Source organism: Myxocyprinus asiaticus, chromosome 31 (genome assembly GCF_019703515.2).
Source record: "Myxocyprinus asiaticus isolate MX2 ecotype Aquarium Trade chromosome 31, UBuf_Myxa_2, whole genome shotgun sequence".
NCBI classification, from domain to species: domain Eukaryota; kingdom Metazoa; phylum Chordata; class Actinopteri; order Cypriniformes; family Catostomidae; genus Myxocyprinus; species Myxocyprinus asiaticus.
Window position 1 is genome coordinate 33,608,859 of NC_059374.1, and position 21,400 is coordinate 33,630,258.

Here is a 21,400-nt window from a genome sequence, read left to right on the forward strand (position 1 = left end):
ATCATAAATGCAGAATGTATAACTATTTATCGTAAATTCAAAATACAGTATGATAATCAGTGTTGGGTGTAACCTAATTACAAATTATTTAATTACTGTAATCTAATTACTTTTCATACAAAAGTAATGTAGTGCATTACTTTAAAAATTCTTGTAATCAGATTACAGTTACTGACTTTTAATTAATTTAATTACTTTTAAATAACTGGGTTACACATATATTAAAAAAAATATGATATAGAATATAGAATACATTTAAAACATGAATTTCCTTAATATGTAAATATGTTTGCATTTTGTGACAGCTGAAGGGCGTGTACCCCTAACGAATCAATTAACAAAGATGAGATATAGACATTATTTAAGGTTTGTTGAGCAGAAAAATAAAAGCTTTTCTGTAAAAAGTGTTTTATAAAGTAACTTAAAAGTAATTAGTAATATAATTACCTGTAATTTTCCAAAGAAGTAATCATTCTGTAATCTGATTACAATTTTAGAGTAGCAATTTGTAGTGAATTACTTTTTTCAAGTAATTTCCCAACACTTTCGATAATCAATATCAATACTATCAATAGAACTGTCTTTTTATTTTGGAGGGTCTTGCCCGTGCAAAATGCTCTGCCATAATGCTAGGGTGTTTTTGGTGTTTGCCAGAGCATTGCTATGAAGTTGCTAAGCTTTTTAGAGTGTTTTAAAGTGTATTGCGAATTGATGTGGTTACTGAGGTCTAAAACCTTGAATATCTGTCAATGAAAAGTCCATATTGGTCAACCATTAATCTAAATATTAGGGGAAATATTTTCTAAGGTGGTTATGACCCTGTTTAGGGTTAGGGGGTTGTTCAAACCACTTAATATTAAAAAAGGAAGAAAAAGAATGATTGACTCCCTGCCTCTTCAATAAAAAAAAAGGAAGAAACGAGTGTTGCGTGTAAATACAGACATCACATACAGTACCACTGTGAGCTGAAATGCTAATAACAGCTCAAGTCTTCATAATAACATGTACCGTAATAGAGTTCTCAACAAGATGAACAGGCAAAGGTTGGTGCGGTCGCTTGTCACCCATCCTAATGACTATATTACAGCAGTGGAGGGTTATAAAAGGTTCAGTGGTATTATTTCTTGGTGAAAGTTTCCTGAAAGTCAAATTGGTTACTGAATGTGTGGCAAAGTTGTGGCATGGGTGTAATTAAAGACATGCTAATTCTTTCTGAGGATGACACTGTACCCTTGACACTCCTCCCTGTGGCACAGTCAGGCCTCTCCACTGATTGGCTAGAGAGTTGTGGTAACCATGGAGACCTATATGAAGTATCCATGACGGAGCACATATGCGGCAGTACAAGAGATGCCAGATGTGGCTTAGTCTTTCTCTCCTTCCATTTCTTTTTTTTCTCTCTCTCTCTGTCTTCTTCGGGTTGTAGCAATATGGATTTCAGATTGCAAAAACTGTCACAGAAGAACCAGTCATGAGAAAACAGCTATAAAATAGCTTGCCTCTTTTCTGAATGCCATGTCCCTACATGTCCTCTATAATTTCTCCCATATGACAGTCTTTATTGAGTGTGATATGTACCACTTATCAAAGGCTACAAATGCTAAAGCATTTCGGAATACATTTTCACAAACAACTCTCCCATCTTAAATACAGTGATGAGTAGGTAAGTAGTTACAAAATTAACTAAATTTTTCAGTAGCCTTTTGAAAATTACACAAAGTTTTACTGTAGTAATACTGTAGTAACCATGATTTTGTTTGTTTGTTTGTTTGTTTTTTTGGCAGAAACTATAGTTTTACTACAGTAATACTGTAGTTACCATGACTGTAGTAAACACGAGTGTAGTAACCATGGTATTCTGGCAGAAACCATGGTTTTAATTTAATTAATACTGTAGGATTCATACAGTAACCATGTTTTTACTATAGTAATATTGTAGTAGCCATGATTGTAGTTAGATGGTTAATGGCTATTTGTTTTTATTTAAAATGATAACATTTTAATATATAGTATTTTATTTATTTATTTATTTTTTATTTACAATAAATCTCCACCTTTGAACAGCCCCATCCAGTTGGTGGCTTAATGTGAAAGTGAAAGTCACTTTCACACCTGATTTATAGTAGGAAAGGATTAAATATTGATCTGTTTCTCACCCACACTTATCATATCACTTCTGAATATATTAATTTAACCACTGAGTCTTATGGATTACTTTTATGCTGCCATTATTTCCTTTTTGCACCTTCTGAGTTCTGGTCACCATTCACTTGCATTGTATTGACCTACAGAGCTGAAATATTCTTCTAAAAATCTTGCCTTGTGTTCAACAGAATATAGAAAGTCATACACATTTGTTATGACATACATATTTTTTTTTACTTTGTTAAAAAAAAAAATATTGCAAACATGCTGGCATGATTTGTGATTGCTGGGTAGACTACCTAGCTGGCTATTGCTGGCTAGCTACCACTGTTATGTGGAGCTCTAAGGGTGCCACTCAAGCCATACAGTAGGGCTATTTCATCTTTACAGTGTGATTACTCAGACAAAGACTGGCAGCCAGTGCAGATCTGGTATTTCCTGTGGAACTCTAGGAGACGGGCAGCAAGGGAGGGTTCCTGAGCACAGATTAAACCTGATCCTGACCTTAGTGAAAATCATGTGTGTGATACTAACCCACATAGGCGTTTCAGTCTATGACATGACCTCAGGCATATGACTCAGAATAAAAGAAGAGTATGTGCAAAGAGAGTGTTGAGAGTTTGATGATGTGGGCTTTGGTTCTGGGTTTTCTGGGCCTGTCATGAAGTTTGGAGATAACAGCGTGTGTGGTCTAATTACCAGACGCATCACAAATGATCATCATTTATCTTCCTCTTAAACAACCCATTTCAAACTGCTTCCAGAGTACAGACAAAAACACTTTCATGATTTAGAAAAAACATCATGTGTTTTATTTAACACAATGTGTGCAGTTCAGTTTTTATGCTATTAATTAAAAAAATATGGCATTTATTACATAGATCTGTAACTTTTATAACTTCTAATTTTAATTAATACTAATTATTTTAATTAACATTAAATGTTAGTTGGTGGTAAAAATAAATGTGGATATTTTACAATATTATAGCATAATAGAATTCATTATATAGATTTGTTAACTTACATAACATTAATACCAATTATTTTACAGTATATAACATACATTTTTTTTGATGGCTAAAATAAAGATTAAATAATTATGGCATTCATTATATAGATCTAATATAACTTGTAATTTTTTTATTCACACTGATTATTTTAAGTAACTACAATAACAATAAAGTAGCCTTGGCATAGCATATGCATATGACACTGTGCTTAATGTGCTGTGACACATTAAGCCAGGGTTCTCAGGTGGTCAATGCAAGCTCGAATCTGGCTTGCAACATTTTGCAATCCTGCAACCCTCAGTTCTCCCCATAATTTTCTGTTCTTTCTCCCCAAACTGTCTATAAAAATAAACCATAAAAATGCATAAAAATGCATAATTTTTTTAAAAGGGCATCAGACAGACATAAAATAATAATAATTTAAAAAAAAAAAATAAATAAAAATCTGTCCTTTCTTCCCAAATTGTATCTATAAAAAATATCAAAAGGCATAAAATAAATAGTAAAATAAAAATGCCCTTTTATAAAATAAAATTACAAAAAATCTTATTTAATTTTATAAAAGGGCATTTTTATTTTATTATTTATTTTAATTAAATGTAAATAAAAACCCTGGCAGCCTAGTCTATTGGTATTCATTTATAGACGCTGCTATAGACACTGACCAAATCCTGACAATCCTGAGAGAGGCCGGGTCTAGGATGAAGGTAGACTTGATTAACCAGGTTAATGCCACATGGTGAAGTGGGGCCAAGCAGAGGAGAAAGGTTGAGATGAGGGGCGACTGAGCTGACAGGACCGAGGTCTGGGTGGAAGATGTTAATATCAGCGCAATAGTGTTTAATTAGGAGACGACTGGCTCCACATTAACGCCCCACTCTCTCTGCTGTCTGTAGGCCCGAGCTTCACTGACACCTCTGTCAGCCCAGGTCATTACCACTCCTGACTTTAATTAATTTTACCCCGTTCCAACTCTGCCTTACATCTAATTAGCTGACAATAATGTTTCGAACTCACACGGAGCTAAATATAAATATGCATGAATATGCAGCGCGAGCAGGGATGACACATTTCAGTGTCAAGAGGAGGGGTGTGTGTGTAACTGTGTGTGCGTGAGTTCTCAGTTCAGATCAGAGACTTTGCAACAGAATATTTCAACTCTGCACACACTCACACTGCACCACACTAATTATCCCAAAGGCTCTCGCTTTTGTGTAACAACAGAGTTTCTAAAGGAAAATTCGGTGTCTGATAAAAGTATAGCACCTAGAGTAAATAAATAATGGTTGGGAAGACAGTAAATTTGTGTCTGGGACTTTTGTTTGCAACAAAAGAAAAAAGGAACTGGCAATAATGCAAACATGTTTGGTTCACAATCGGTGTGCAGATTCTGGCATTCTGCAGTCAAATATGTTTGAACACTCACTGAGCACTTTATTAGGAACACCTGTACACCTACTTATTAAGGCGATTATCTAATCAGCCAATCGTGTGGCAGCAGTGCAGTGCATAAAATCATGCAAATATGGGTCAGGAGCTTCAGTTGATGTTCACATAAACCATCAGAATGGGGAAAAATTTTGATCTCAGTGATTTTGACATTAGCATGATTGTTGGTGCCAGATGGGGTGGTTTGAGTATTTCTGTAACTGCTGATCTACTGGGATTTTCACGCACAACAGTCTCTAGAGTTTACTCAGAATGGTACCAAAAACAAAAAACATCCATTGAGCTGTAGTTCTGTGGATGGAAACGCCTTGTTGATGAGAGAGCTCAAGGGAGAATGGCCAGACTGGTTTGAGCTGACAGAAAGGCTACGGTAACTCGGATAAATGCTCTGTACAATTGTAGTGAGCAGAACAGCATCTCAGAATGCACAACACATCGAACCTTGAGGCTGATGGGCTTCAACAGCAGAAGACCACATCGGGCACTTTATTAGGACCATTGTGTATACAGACCTCAGTGAGTGTATAATGACCGCAAAACCGTGTATTTGACCGTTGTCCTTGGCAACCAATCTCCTACACTGTGGTAGTCTCATGTCTCTCACATAATAAAGTAATTTTAACTCAAATTGATATTTTAAGTCTATTTATTTACTTGTTTGGTAAGTAGTCGTGCAACAAGCCGGATAATGTAGTCAGTTGGTCATTATTGTAAAATAAACCTCATCAGGATGATACAAGACCCTTCCGCTATGTGTTCAGGTCCTGTGATAATGATCAGCTGACTGCACAGTGTCCCTTACAAAGCCAATGCCAAGAGAATTAAAACCTTCAATTCAATGAGAACACAATAGGTCAAAGGTCAAAACTTGCAATAATCACAAAACATAATGGCATAAACCACAAAAAAAAATGTTTTTCAGAATTGTTTAATTTCAAATGCTAAATAACTGGAGACCATTGAGAAAGAGTTAACTCTGACCTGCGATTGTATTAAGAAACATCAGGTACTCAAAGTTTGAGATCTCTCGTCTTTGCCAGCGCTGAGTCATGTTAGAAGACTTGAAGAGCTGCCGAGGGGTAGCCAAAGAGATTCGCCTGCAAAAAAAAAAACACAACTACACCACTAAGTAGGGCCCAGGCCCAACTCCACATTTGCTTTCATTTACTTTGATTATTGCGGGTGTGGCCTGTTCAGCAGATGGCTTATAGCTCCAAATATGAAAATGTAACATTTTGCTTCCAAAAAAAGACAAAAGAGTACAAACAGATATGGCTGTACACAAGCTCAGACATGCAAAGCTGTCACGCTCTTTACTGTGGTGTGTAATGAATGCATCAGTTCCAGCAAGAGAGATTCTTTGCAGATGACCATATTGTGAGTCTATACTCTGGAAGTGTGCACAACACACATGCTAAAAATGTAAAAACAAAAAGAGAATTCTGGTGCAGTGCCTAAATCGGACCTTTCTCAGAGATTCAAAAGTCAGTCAAAGTCAAGGTCATAGTCAGTCAAAGTCCATTTAGTGCACACAGAAAATAATTACAAAAACAGTGCGGATGGAAAAAGAAAGTGTCCTGTGTGAAAAGACCCTACATGTACTATAATTCACTTTGGATTGCAACTGCTAAAATGACTATTTACTAAAGCATTGGATTAATAGTATATTCTGTTTTAGTGTCGCACATAAATAGCCTTATTATGAACACTCTCTGGTTTGCCACTGGTGTACAGTATAGTTGATAGTCAAAACATTTCTACATTTAATAAAAGGGACAAAAGATTAGGGGACCATTTGAAGAGTTCAATCTGGGACAAACATGAGTAAACATCCCTACTGCAAGTCAATACCTCTACTTTTATGTATTCCAAACAATAACAAAATAAATGGAATACATTGAGGATGAAGCAATTCTGATGTTTGATGTGAACATCGTGCTTCACTTTTAAAACAAAATAGAGAAACAAGAAACATTATTTTGAATTGTATTTTGAAAGACAACCACGAGCAGGTGTTCAAAAACGAACAAAAAACAGACTTGCCTTGCCTGTGGAAGGCCATAACTTGTGCCGACGCCCACACGAGGAAGACTGTAGACGACCTTCTTCACCGTTTGCTGATCAGGGAAGTTAAACATAACTGACACTGAGGAAGGGAATGACATCACGTATTACACATTGGATGAAAACAAAGGGAGACAGAACCATAAGTAGAGCACATCCAAACATGAGTAAAAATTTCCAAAAACAGTACAAAGACTTCAGAGCTGGAAAACAAATGCTTAACAAACAAATACATTATTTCAGTCTCCAACTATTCTCAACCTTCGGGATATAATAGAAAACCTTAATTCGATCTGTCAACCAGTAGGAAAAGGTTTGGACACCCCTGGCTTAGACCAACATGAATTGCATTGCTGGTCCAAGATGGTTTATGCTGGTTAGTGCTGGTCTTGGACCAGGATGTTGAAAAGACTAACTTAGACCGATAGACCAGCATAAATGTTCATGCTGGTCCAGCCTGGTTTATGCTTGTTTGTGCTAGTTTTGTTGGTGGAAATGCATAGTCATGCCATTTACCAGCAAAACTTGGTCGACAAGCATTTTGAAAATACTAGCTGAGACCAGCATGAATGTCCATGCTGGACCAAGATGATGTTGATTAGTTCTAGTCTAACTGGTTGACAAGCATAGCCATGCTTTTCACCAGCAAAACTTTGGTTGAACAGCATGTTGAAAAACTAGCTTAGACACTCCTGGATTAGACCAACATGAATTCCCATGCTGGTCCAATATGGTATATGCTGATTAGTGCTGGTCTTGGACCAGGATGTTGAAAAGACTAGCTTAGACCAGTAGACCAGCATAAATGTTCATGATGGTCCAACCTGGTTTTTGCTGGTTAGTGCTGGTTTGGTTCTGGTCTTGCTGGTGAACCTGTATATATAGCTTTGCTGTTCACCAGAAAAACTTGGTCGACCTGCATGAATGGCCATGCTGTTCCAGGCTGGTTTATGCTGGTTACCAGCATAGCCGTGCTGTTTACCAGCAAATATAGGTCAAAAGCAGGTTGAAATGACTAGCTTAGACCAGCATAAATGTCCATTCTGGTCCAGGCTAATTCATGCTGGTTAGTGCTGGTTTGGTACTGGTCTTGCTGGTGGACCAGAAGAATCATGCTGTTCACTAGCAAAACTTCAACCAACATTGTCTTTCTTTTGAAGCTGATTGACCGAGCAAGTTTGCTATTTAAACAAGCTTAGAAGCCTGGTAGGGACACCAGCATACAATGCTGGTAACTAGCATCCAAAACACAACATCTGCTGATCTTTTGAACAAGAACAGTTTGTCATCTTTTTGCGATGACCCTAACCAGATCCTGTACATTACTGTTGCATTCATAAAGTTAAAAACAAAGAGGATTATTTTACTTCTGTTTGCCATAAAGATCTCCAGTGCAGTGTTCTGAAGCAGGAACCGGCGGGTGAAAACAGCTCGAATCTCGCTGAACATCCACTTGCCATGAAGCCCCTCTGAGTATACCAGCACCTACACACACATAGGGTCAGGAAAAGGAAAAAGGGATACATTAAACCAAACTGTATCCAAAAGATTTTCGTGACATTTTCTCAATGTAGTGTCATAAGTGTTATGGGAAAATGTGTTACTTGGGAAAACACATTCCATTGTTGCAGTTTGATTGTCACTCCAATCATCATGTCATGAAGCCACTCTGATGAAACACTGCAAAACATTCCAGTCACGTCAAAAATGTTGGCCACCATCCACTGCAGCTATAGCAGTAGAGTGACGGCAGGACAGACAACAATTTTCACGTATAGGGTAAAAAATAGGGCCGGAAACTCTTGAAAAATATATTTTTGTCTTTTTCAGGAAATGGTCGGAGGTGCTTAACCTTCAAAAATGTCAATGTCAGGAGGTCAAACAAAATGTAGCATGAGCCGTTCATATTTTCTATTTATGTTTATGCAATTTTTGTTCAACTTAATATTGCTTATTTTGCCTGGCAGGTTAGGCATTAAACTAGCCCACAGTTAGTTTCCCAAGAATAAAATAAATATACATATTTGTTTTTATTTTTATTTTTGTATAAACAATTTTGTCATTGTATGTTAATGAATGTGTCTTGCTTTTCATGTTACATTGATTAATGCTTTAAAAAAGTAAATGGACACAAAAGTGTATGCTATTTGTGGAAATTGCCAGACTATTTCCTGCTGATTCAAAGGCTCATCTCTCCCACTTTCTTCCAATATTTTTGACATGTCTTTCTCTTGTGGGCCGCCATGCTCATTGTGGTGCTGGAACACAATCCCTAGGGGGGTCAGGCTGGCGTAAATAATCAATACCAACACAAGGCTGGGGCAAGAGGGGGATCATTAGTGAGATTCTCCTTTGAGACCCCCAGGGCCCACTGAGGTTGGATCAAGAGCTTCATCCTGACAAGTGAGAATGAGCTGAGCTCCCTTCCCCACCTACCACTTTAATGGACCAAGCATAAACCCAAGAAGTACACACAAACATATGCGTATACACAGACATACTCGCATCAAACACAAAAACCTGAATGCCTTGTGGCACATAGATAAAAGCCTGTACTAGGTGGGTGCAAAGGTGTAGGATGGTTTTGTCATAGAGGGAAGTTTATTGAATTAAAGCATATTGTGTACAGCAACTGTAGTGAAAGTCTGAACAGGGTTAGCACCTAAAGCTAATTCTTGTTTAGTGGAAACGGAAGCCTCTGCCAACCAGCCCGTCCTTGCTTAATTTCTCCCTGGAATACAGCTCACTGCAGACACAGAAGAGCCTTCTGTCTATGGTCTCTGGGGCTCAATTAAAACTGGATTATATCAAAATGCTCACCATCTACCATCATAGGTATTCTCAGTACCAGACAAACCGCCAGCAACCAACGACCCTTCTTTCTCAGATAGATAAACACTAGGTTCACCCCCTGGCTGACACCACCATAAACCTCCACTCAAACAGCTGTCACAAAGATGGTTTGTGGGAAAAACAAGGCTTTTAAGAGTTTAGTAGATGGGCAGATAGAGGAACCTGGGAGCTGGTGGGTTTGGCATTAGAGGATCCATGGCAGCCCACGTGCTGTGAGAACAATGGAGACACATGCAGAGAACAATAGCTACTCAAAGAACAATTTCAAAATAAGACAGAAAGATGTGAAAACCCTCATGTTTTTTTGTTTTGTTTTTTTTTGGGGGGGGGTGCTTGAAGTGTTGGGGACAAAATAGACTACACATAATCTTTATCTATCAATGTATTATGGTTAATAAAAGGAGCATACAATTCCAGGGCTGAGCTGCATGGCGTCAAACAACCAGACCAGAAAATAATAATGAGATGAAAATACATTTTTAGATTTTCTGGTTAGGGTGGTTGCCATGGCATTGCAATGCTGTTGCTAAGGTGCTCTAAGTGGTTACTAACATTTTGCTACTGTATGTGGGTGTTTGGGGTGGTTGCTAGGGGCTAGGCTTATCTGGATGGTTGATAGGTGGTTAATTACTGGCCCAAGTGTCCACCCCAAGTCTCTATGATATTCTGGTCCCTGGATATGGCTTTGGTACCACCTTCAATGTAAATTTATAGGAATGTTCCACCCATTTTGTACACTGTTTCCTAAACAAGCCACATGATTCAGAGTGATCAGTATGTCAAAAGCTCTGCTGCTGAAATCGGTCTCTGCTTCCCAAAATGGGAACCACTGCCCCCAGTGGCCAGAACTGGAAGTTTTGTTGAATGTATGGGCACATGCTAGCTCCAGTTTCTGGGTGAAATTTCTACAGAGTGGTGCCAATAGCTAGTTGTAAAGTGAGTTGTTTTTAGTTGTAAATTATGTAATACAGTCAACAGGAATGCATATTTTATTAACCATACACCCTAACCCAAACCCCAACCCTAAACCTATCCATCAGTGGAGTAAAAATTTAAACTTAGAGGGAAAATGCAACCTCTGAATATTACAGAAATCAGGAAGTAATCGTGTTCACATAAACAATGATGAGCACGATTACTTTCTGGCTTCCATGGGACCAGAACCTGAATCTCTAATGCTGCTTCTGCAATGCGCTATCAGTCGTGCCTCAAATGTAAACATATTTGGACTGATGTCTGATGGGAGACGGCACTTGTCAGTAACTCGGCAGAATGGGGTCGATATCAGGACGTTCGGTAGCAACATGTCGAGTTCCAGTGTGATCACGTTGCATAATTGGAGGTATCATTCATGTGCAAATCAAATGATCCAGCACAAATTACATGCCAAAGTTTAAAACTTTTAGTTATTAATGAGCAAATGTAATTGTAATGCTAACCTCAGCAAGCACCACAAATAAAATTATAAAACAAATAAATACATAAAAAAACAGAAACCTCTTTGTGTTTCAAAGGATGTTTTCAAATGTATATGTATCTACACATGCCCTTGCCTGTTTCTCCTTCTGACAAAGTGCAGGCCAAAGGGTTAGCTGAAAACAAAAGATACTGCTGGAGGAAAAAATGCCTCAAAATAGGTCACATCTGAATTTTTTTTTAAAAATAACAACAGAGCTGGCACATCAAACATCAACAAGCCAGTGCCCCTGAAGACACAGGGGTCTCTGACAAAGTGCAGTCGTTATTCTCCCTTTTTTGTGTTCTCTTCATGGAAAAACAGAGAAAGGGAGAGAAAGAGAGTGGGAGAGAGAGAGAGAGAGAGAGAGAGAGAGAGAAGGGGAAAGAGAGAGGGAGAGAGAGAGGGGGACAGAGAGTGAGAGAGAGAGGAGGCCCAGCTGTAAAAAATGGGGCTTAATGAACCTGTCTGGCTGGGCTGTCCGCTGCCTGTCAGAGGTGTCACAATGGTGACGAGTGTCAGGGACGAGTGGCCCCGGGCCCCAGACAGGCCTGCCAGCTGGAGGATTCTGTCCCAATCTAATCACACCAGCAGCAGTAGAGCAGGCACAGGCTACAGGTTTTTACCTCACTGCTCATGGCCTGTCAACGCACACGCAGGGGCGCATGGCTACCCAGCCCTCGTTCGTGTCGTTACATTTGTTGTATATGCAGTTGGTAAAGGTTGTGAAAAGTGTCCTGTGATTTGGGACAACCACACTGATTCCACACATCTATGAAAAGGATTATGTACAGACAGTCGGTTATGTTTGCAAAAATACACTGACGTGAAACTCAAAGGTCTTGTATCACTGAATTAGGAATATCATGAAATAACGATTATCGATTTGTGATTGGCACACTATTTTATCTATATATTTTTAAGGCATCGATATATTAAAATTAGATGACATTTAAATTAGAAGACAAATTTGCGTGCTTTCCAATTCACTCAGTAGGCCTTCTGTTAAACAGAGGGTGATATAACATTTACTGAAGCAGGTCGAGGTATCACACACACACACACACACACAGGACGAGCTGATAAGGCGCAGCAGATGGCAGCAGGCCCGGCTCCTGACAGCTATGCTTGGGTGGGCTGGGAGATGTCATAGGTGGGCATTTGTGAATTGGGGGGGTGCTCATACAACTCATACAAGTCTGGTTGTTTGATGCCATGTAGCTCAGCCCTAAAATTGTATGCTCCTTTTAATAACCAAAATACACTGATAGATAAAGATTATGTGTAGTCTATTTTTTCACCAAAAACAACAACAACAACAACAACAAAAACTGCTTAAAGAAGTAATTATTTATTAAATGATGATTATTTCTCTCTGAATTTTCTGATTAACTGGTTAAATAGAAATGTAATTAGCAATTATACTGTCCTTCAAAGGCAAGACGCAAAACTGAGTTATGACTGAAATCAGGTCTTTTAGACTATGATCTGTCCCGTGACAGACAAGTTTGGCTCATATGCTAAGATTCAGAGAAAACTTGATGTGAAAATTCAGTAACTACAAAATCCACATCAAAATAATTAGATGTATGGACAGACAGATGGTTAGATGGATGGATGGATGGATGGATGGAAAGTAATGCCATGCCAGCACCAAAGGTTATTTTCATGGCAAAAATAGAGTAGTTTAAAGCGTAATTACAAAAAACAACAAACTATCACAGCACTGTAAAAAAAATATGTAAATTAAAGAGATGTAAGACACGAGGTGAAGACAGCATCTCTCAGCGATACCGAACGTACAACGGGGAAACAGAAGCACGCGTCCTGCAAAACAGTGTATCCAGCCATGACCGCGAACGGTACCATCAGCTAATATAGGTGAGTATGGTGCTTTACAATTCAGATCCAGTATTTCGTGAACACCCACAGCATGATTTTGGGGAGGGAGAGGAATATATTTGAAGAATGGAAGAGGGTGCCTGTGGTACATTAACAGCAGCCACACAGTCACTGCTACAGATACCACCAGGCTTCTTTACGGGCACTAAAAACCTATGCATTGCACAAAAATATCTCTTATTACCATTCTCGTTCGCATGACGTCTCTGACTCTCTGGTTTGCAGCAGCTGCTTCTTGAGTGTGTTGTTGCTTTCGGTCAATGACAAAAATAGAAAAATACTACAAATTTCTGGTGCTATTTTGTGATTGGTCTACAGCCCATCTTCAATGTTTGCAGCACAATATATATATATATATATATATATATATATATATATATATATATATATATATATATATATATATTTTTTTTTATTTATTTTTTTTTTTTAATGCTGTGTTTGCCAAACGTTTCATTGGGTGGGCAAGACTCACATTTGGGTGGGCTCAGTCCACCCCTGCCCATGCCTACAGCTGGATGGCAGTCAAAAGTTGTGATGGTTTTTGTACTTCAAGAATGAACAGTGACGTAAATGAGTTTGCAGGTTAGTGTATGAAACTGGTGTAACTGCGCAAACTTAACGATTAGAAATTGCGACGTTTATTATGCAATTTCTCTGTATATACATGTGAATAGGCTTTATTCAAGCTCCGTCAAACCACAAAACTACATACTTGTAACTGTAAGTACATTGTATAGGCTAAATGAAAGATACATCGACACTATACGCTCACTTAGGAACTTATCAGGAACACCTGTTCAGCCAATCTTGTGGCAGCCGTGCAATGCATAAAATCATGCAGATACGGGTTAGAAGCTTCAGTTAATGTTCACATCAACCATCCGAATGGGGAAAATATGTGATCTCAGTGATTTTGACCATTTCATGATTGTTGGTGCAAGACGGGCTGGTTTGAGTATTTCTGTAACTGCTGATCTCCTGGGATTTTCACACAAAACAGTCACTAGAGTTTACTCAGAATGGTGCCAAAAACAAAAAAACATCCAGTGAGTGGCAGTTCTGTGGTGCCTTGTTGATGAGAGAGGTCAATGCAGAATGGCTAGACTGGTTCAAGCTGACAGAAAGGCTATGGTAACTCAGGTAACCCCTCTGTACAATTGTAGTGAGCTTAATAGCATCTCAGAATGCACAACACGTCAAACCTTGAGGTGGATGGGCTACAACAGCAGAAGACCACGTCTGGCTCTTTATTAGGACCATAGTGTTCCTAATAAAGTGCTCAGTGAGTGTATATCATCCAGGGATAGCTAGAGTAAATAATCCTTGTCCTTTGATAATGATTTGGGTCAAATTTAATGGAAAACTATGCGAGTTGGCACTGCAGAATATTGATGCTGAGTGTTGGCGGTGTGTTTTTACCTTCGTAGAAAATAACTGTTACGAATTTTAGAAAGCACCATGTTGTCCACCAGACGTGTCCGGTGTGCTACCACCTTTTAGTTATGCTGCCGCTTACACTTTACCAAAGTTGAGTTGAGAAATATGTTTGAAAAGACAAAGGATATTGTGCAACAAGCAGCTCTATTTATATCTGAAAAAAAAAGAAGAAGATATATATTGATAATCATCTGGGTAATCTTCAGACTACTGATGCGTGAAAAAGACACCAATCTCAAGCCTACTCTGAATGCATTTATGTTACATTTGATCAATATATTAAAATTTATTTGAGTTGAAATTATTTTATTATGAGAAGAAAAGACTGCAGAGTGATACGAATAACATGAAAGTAGCACAGCTATGAAGGAAATTGGTTGCCTGGAAAAACGGTCAGTTCAGCAGGCATTATGCACAAATATTTGAAAATGATGCAATTAACTAATCAGAATCAAGTATTCCAGAGAACCATGTAATAGATTGCAACAGTGGCCGCCCACTTTTTCAGCAGTCTATTTTTCTCATTACATTTTCCACAGGGATTTCATAAAATCCTTCATAGAAGAGTTCTAAGCCATGAGCCAAACCAACCAGTTCTGAAGTGAATCACAAATATTACAAACTTTGATTTGAAGCAAAAAGTATTTAAAAATCAGACAAAAAGACAAAGGTACAAGACTGTGTACTTAATGTCTTTCAAGAGGGAATGAACTACAACCCCATAAAGAAAACTGCAAATGATTTATCTGAATTAAAAATTATGAAAAAATGTAAAACTATTAATTTAAAGTTGTTGATTATAAGTTTATAAACCATATATTTTAAGTTTATCCCAAAATATTCATATGCAAATATATAAGTAGCTTGAAAGTTTAGGGAGACCAACTCGATTATGCCATTCACAGTGCGACATGGAAGTGAAATTATGCTTGATTACCTAAAAATGTACAAAACATCTGGTTGTATCAAGCATAAAAAAAATAAATAAAAAAAAGGCACAATCCTTAAGGACTGCAAATACAGCGGAGCTCTGTTGGCATGCTTTATTCGCAATTTTCTGATTAGTGGGTCTTTCTCAGCAGGACCATGGATAATGTAATAATTCACCACAAATTCTGCTATTAAATTAGATTTTTTTTAAAGAAGTTGAAATAACATGAACTGATGGCTTCAACAGGAGCATATACTGTACAATCGATTAACAACCTCAGATCTCACAATAATAAGTTATTGTTAAAAATCAATACTCCTATGAAAAAACTGAATGGAATTAACTTCCGGAACCAGACTGTTGCGCTCTATAAAAAACATTATATTGGAATAATGCAACTGTGACACATCTTACTGCAATGCAATGCAAATATGGTTTCCATAAACAAGCAATGACCCCAATTGAAAACTATGTCTAAAAAAAGGATGCCCCACAATTCTTGACGTTATGTTGCCGTTAACAGCTATTATCGAGGATGACATCCAAGCCAAATCTTTTTCTCCATCCTTATTCTTCAAAGGCACCCCACACCCCAAAATGTCCACCGAATGGAGCATTATGACAGGGGCGAATACATCAAAAAGATCCTTCATTTTTAAACCGGACACAATTTTTCACACACCCCCTCGAGAGATGAGTGCAATCCCTCTCCATGTCAAATGTTAGCCGAGTCTGGTTGGGAATATAACAGCCAGCATGACTAATATGTTTATAAAGGCGGTCGTCTGTCGCACTGACAACCTGCCATCATAGCACCTCTGCTGGGCTCTCCGCAGATTTGTCTAATAGGCTTTCACTGCTGGGATTGAATGTGTGTGTGTGTGTGTGTGTGGAATGAGAGAGGTATAATGTGTCCAGAATATGAGCACTTGTCTCATTCAAGACTGGTGACTGCTCCCCAAGGCAAGTGAGAGAAAATGTATATGTAAGCTAAACAGGCTCAACTTCACCCATACCCAGAGCCTAACAGCCATTTTATCTGTACATAAATACATTTAAAGGAATAATACACCCCAAAATGAACTCACTTACTCACCCTCATGTTATTCCAAACTGTGACTTCTTTTTGGAGCACAAAAGGAGGAATTTTTAAGAATTTTTACAAAGCTCTTTTACAAAGTGAAAGCATGTGGTGACCAGGGTTTGTCAAGCCTCAAAAAGGACAAAAAATTAGTTCATACGACTTAGCCTGATCTCATGAAAATTTTTGACTCTGGTGACATATTTGCCAAATGATATTACGTGGTTCCTTACACATGTTGCGGCAGTTCCGAGGTGAAATGTCAACTCTGTGGAGCTAAAAGCGAGTTCGATTTTCTCAAAAACACTTGAGGTTTTTTAGGTTAATGCTACCTACCTACCCTAAACCTAATCTTGTGTGCTCTTCAGGACTCGTACCCTGGTCTTTTGCACCGCAATTGCAGCACTTTATCAGTAGAGCTACCATGCAGTTCCACTGCACTCAAACACATTAAAATGTATCCCCTTACAAGTCATGCACTAAAGTAAGTGTTTTGATGTCCTTAGATAGCATTGTGTGAAGAACAGTGAGAAAAATGTGAAGGTGTTTATGAACTGATAATCTGCCGTTTTACTAATAATTTGTATGAAAGTGAATAAAAGCCATTGTTGTAGCCATTGCTCTAGTGTTCATTTCAACAGAAAACTGCTGCGATGCGTACAACGAGCCATGAAGAAATAATTTTGTAAAATGTAGGTAGTAATGCGATTCTATGATGAGACGCACGAAAACCAATTACATTTGGTGTCAGTGACATAAGAGTGGGCTAATGATGGCATCATTTTCATTTTGGGGGAACTACTCCATTAAAGACGTTCTGAAATTAAATACGCCTTTAAAACAATCACTACCACTCAACGGGAGTAATGGATACATTAAAAAAAGACTGACTTCCATTTTGTAGCTTGTAAAAAGCCTTTATTGCATAAAGGCCATAGTGTGTCTGGTGTAAGAAGCAGTAGAGTTTGAAAGCAGACATGCTGTGGCCATGTAGTTGTAGGGAGGAAAGACCAGCACAGTATGTGACAGTCTTTACCAAAGGATCTGTTTTTGAACAGGTGGGGGTCTGGACTGTTTACTGCCGGCTGTTGTTGGTTCCTGGCTTCAAGAGAAATAGCACAGGTTGACAAGGTGTGACTACTTCAGTCTGGCCACCATGTGTATAAATGAGTGTCTGTGTGTGCATGTGTGTGCCCTAGCACGTAGCCTTGTCACGGCCAAATTCATGCTTACATACTCATCATCAGAGTTGCTGCCGCCCTTTCAACCCCAATTTACATCACAAGAAAATATTTGTAACTTTTTTTAACATGACCTTTTATGCCAACATGTATCCAGATGGCTTTAAAATAATAATAAAAATAATAATAATAATCATAATAATATATTTTTTATTTATTTATTCTATTCATTTACAGTCCTAAACATCCTAAAAACAAGATAAATTACAATAAAGAAAATATCTAGAATTAAGATAATTTGACATTCCACTGGCACAATTGTCAGTACATTTTGAATAATGTATGCTTAAAAAAATAAAATAAAAAAATGGCAATAGGGTGAGAAAATCTAACTTTATTCTTTGAAATATACTGTACATATTCTCTTAAAACAAGACTAACTAGATCAAGCAATTTTGCTGATCAAGCAAATGTATCTTGTTTAAAGGATGCTTATACATTTTTACTAGAAAACAAGACAAAAATAATGATTAGCAAAATCAATTCAAGTACCATTTGAATGCACAATTGATGACCAAAAAAAAAAAAAAAAAAAAAAACTCTTTTCTATATCATGTTAATAAACACTTAAAAAAAAATAAAAAAACATGATTTATTTGTGGATTTCACTGATCCAAATCTCAAACTGTTTACCAGAAATTTCTGCAGATCCTTTTTAAAGATGAGAAAAAAGTGAGGAACATCAAAGGTTTTATTTCCCATCTGATCTCTCTTGTTTGTGACATCTGCACTAAGGGGTGAAAATAAGTCAAATTTAAAATTCCGTCAGATTATCAGAAGCCTATCATTGGACGCTCCTTGCGGAATCCATTTCTCGGCTCCAGTAATTGGGAATAGCTCCCAGAGCAGGTATCTCGGAAAAGAGGATGTGGTTTTTGCATAATCACTGTCACCATACATTTAGGGTATGCAAGAGCCCGTGTCGGGGTGACATGGTTTCAGTCGCAAAGCAAGACTACGGTGATAAACGGATGAATATGAGCTCTGCTCGCTGCTCAGATCACTGCCTAATATGTCCAACTCAGTTTGTCAATAATGGTTTTGTAGCAAGGGCCGTATTTCAGGCATGCTCTTGAGGCTGTGCGTGCCATGAAAAAAGATACTGATCGTGTTCTTGTAAAAACGTTTTGCATCTAAACTATGCAACAAAAAAAATAAAAGCTTATCAAAAAACTAGAATGGCTATAAAAAGAAACAACAAAAAGTAATACAGAGTCCCCAAAAACTATCTGGACTTAAGTCACACTCAATTTTTTTTTTTGCAGTAAATAAGTAAATAGCCACATTTAAAACCAAGTGGCATCTGCATTCTCAGAACTAACTTTACTTTGATTAACTATCTTTGTAAGAACTTTTATTCAACTGGTCCCAAGGTCATTTTTAGCTTAACATATTTAGTTAGTTCCCCTCAAGTTCACACATGTGTCCTAGCAGAGTAACCACAGGTGTAATTCATCACTTTAACTTTGAACATGTTCCACTTACTTTCGACAGCTAAAAAATACTTTTGTCTTAATTCTGAACAATGTTTTTACCTTCTTTTTTTTTTTTTATCATTTAAAACCTAACAAACCTATTTTTAAAATGTTTTGCTTGAAAGGTATTCTTGTGCAAGTTAAGCTCATTCAGCAGCATTTGTGGCACAATGTTGATTACCACAAAAAATAATTTTGACTCGTCCCTCCTTTTCTTTAAAAAAGCAAAAATCTGGGTTACAGTGTGGCACTTATAATGGAAGTGAATGTGTTCGATCCATGAATGTTATAATACTTTCAAAATTATTGACACAAAATGTAAACAATATGCATGTTAACATGATTTAAGTGTTATAAAACCACTTGACAGCCTTTTCTGTGTAAAGTTATATCCAATTTTACAACTGCGTTGCCATGACGACGTAAACACTAAAACCCTAAAATGACTGTAAAAATGATAATTTAAACAACTTTACAGCTCATATAACACATTTTAACAATAGTTTTAACAGAAGAATTAATGTAAGTGCTTTAATAAAATTATAAGCTTCAAATTTCTGTTCAAAATTTTTGCCCCACACTTCCATTGTAAGGGCCTCATTCTAACCTCGATTTTTTTATTTTTTTTAAAGAAAAGGAAAAACAAGTTGAAGTTAATTTTTGTGGTAATAAACATTATGCCACAAATGCTGTCGACTGAGCTTAACTTGTATTGAACCCGGAATATTCCTTTAAGTGATATTCAAGTGTCCAAATACTTTTTGGGACCACTATATAAAAGTCCCCGTAGGCCCTTTTACAAACATGCTGCTAACACTAATCTTGATGAACAGCTTGAGAGGGCCTGTGTTAAGGGTTTTTTAAAAAGACAGTGCAATTTCTATGGGGGCCATTTGCTGAGCCCACACTAATGACCCTTCTTAAGAGACTCATCACACTTAAGATGACTGAAATCGCACTGGTCTGATGAATAGCTTCCTAAGCCAGACAATGAGAAATGGCAAGTGAAGCATTCCGCTCTACACATTAGGTTTAGGTTCCTGGAAAAACAGAAATGTGGAACTGAAAGAAGTTTATAGATAGCTAGATGGATATTGCTATGGGAAGCCTATAATATGAAAAACACATCTGAGACTGGTGTATTACCTTGTAGCAAGACTTTGGCTTGCAGTGTATTCTGCAAGAACCGCCCACTTTGACAGGAAGACACCATCTGACCAACATGTAAAGCGACCAGCCACAGTTTGTTGTTGTTTTTATGTTCCGTTTAGGGGCTGGACAATAATAATAATACACTCACTGAGCACTTAATTAAGAAGACCAGAACACCTACTTATTCATGTGGTTATCTAATCAGCCAATCATGTGGCAGCAGTGCAATGCATAAAATCATGCAGATATGGATCAGGAGCTTCAGTTAATGTTCACATCAACCATCAGAATGGGGAAAAAATGTGATCTTAGTGAATTCGACCATGGCATGATTGTTGATGCCAGATGGGCTGATTTGAGTATTTCTGTAACTGCTGATCTCCTGGGATTTTCATGCACAACAGTCTCTAGTCTCTAGTGAGCAGCAGTTCTGCGGAACACCGTGTTGATGAGAGAGATCAATGGAGAATGGTAATGGTAACTCAGATAACCACTCTTTACAATTGTAGTGAGCAGAATAGCACCTCAGAATGCACAACATGTCGAACCATGAGGCGGATGGGCTACAACAGCAGAAGACCATGTCGGGCACTTTATTAGGACCATTATCTTAATAAAGTGCTCAGTGAGTGTAGATAGAAAACTTAGCAGAATATATAATACAGTTCTGCTCATCAGTATCTTGTTTGCTTGCTACCTAGAGTCTCACAAACCTGGCAAACTTTGGTAAATCCAGTGATTAGTTAACAACCCAGTAACTTTTAAACACGATTTTGTTTCTCTGTAGACTGATAAAACCTGTGCACCCTCACTGACGAAATAGTGTTTTTGAACAAATCTTTTTAGTGAATGAATCGTTCTCGTTCACTTTCATACACTGACTAATATTTCTCGTTTACTGAAGTCACTCACTTTCGAAGCCTATGAGTGCTAGTTTAAAGTGTGCTAGTTGTAAAGACTGACTACAGCAAGAGCCAATAGCCTCGAGTGCGGGCTCTGAAGGAGTGTATCATTGGTTTGACCCGCTGAATTAATACACCCATTCACTGAACCAGTCAGTGATTTGAGTCTGAACAAGACCAGACCTCTCTCTCATGAACAAAAGTAATGCACTGGTACACACGTTCGTAAACAAAATGAATGAATCAGGCATGTCGTTTTTAAATGAGGATCTGTTGCCTGATTGACTGAGAAGCATGTT

The 21,400-nt window shown here is 37.8% G+C and overlaps 1 protein-coding gene across 3 annotated transcripts in view; it reads right to left on the bottom strand.

Annotated features, from left to right (window-relative positions):
• Nucleotides 1–21,400, bottom strand: part of LOC127422243 (neurobeachin-like) — a 382,851-nt gene that overhangs the window by 70,451 nt on the left and 291,000 nt on the right. For 2 of the 3 annotated variants that reach the window (XM_051665603.1, XM_051665605.1), the window contains 3 exons: nt 8,036–8,153; nt 6,648–6,750; nt 5,586–5,701 (listed from right to left, as the gene is read on the bottom strand). In XM_051665603.1, the coding sequence (XP_051521563.1) occupies nt 5,586–5,701; nt 6,648–6,750; nt 8,036–8,153 (337 nt within the window). Of the gene's footprint in view, nt 1–5,585; nt 5,702–6,647; nt 6,751–8,035; nt 8,154–8,272; nt 8,408–21,400 lie in introns of those variants that run through there. The other variant, XM_051665604.1, reaches the window with a different exon arrangement.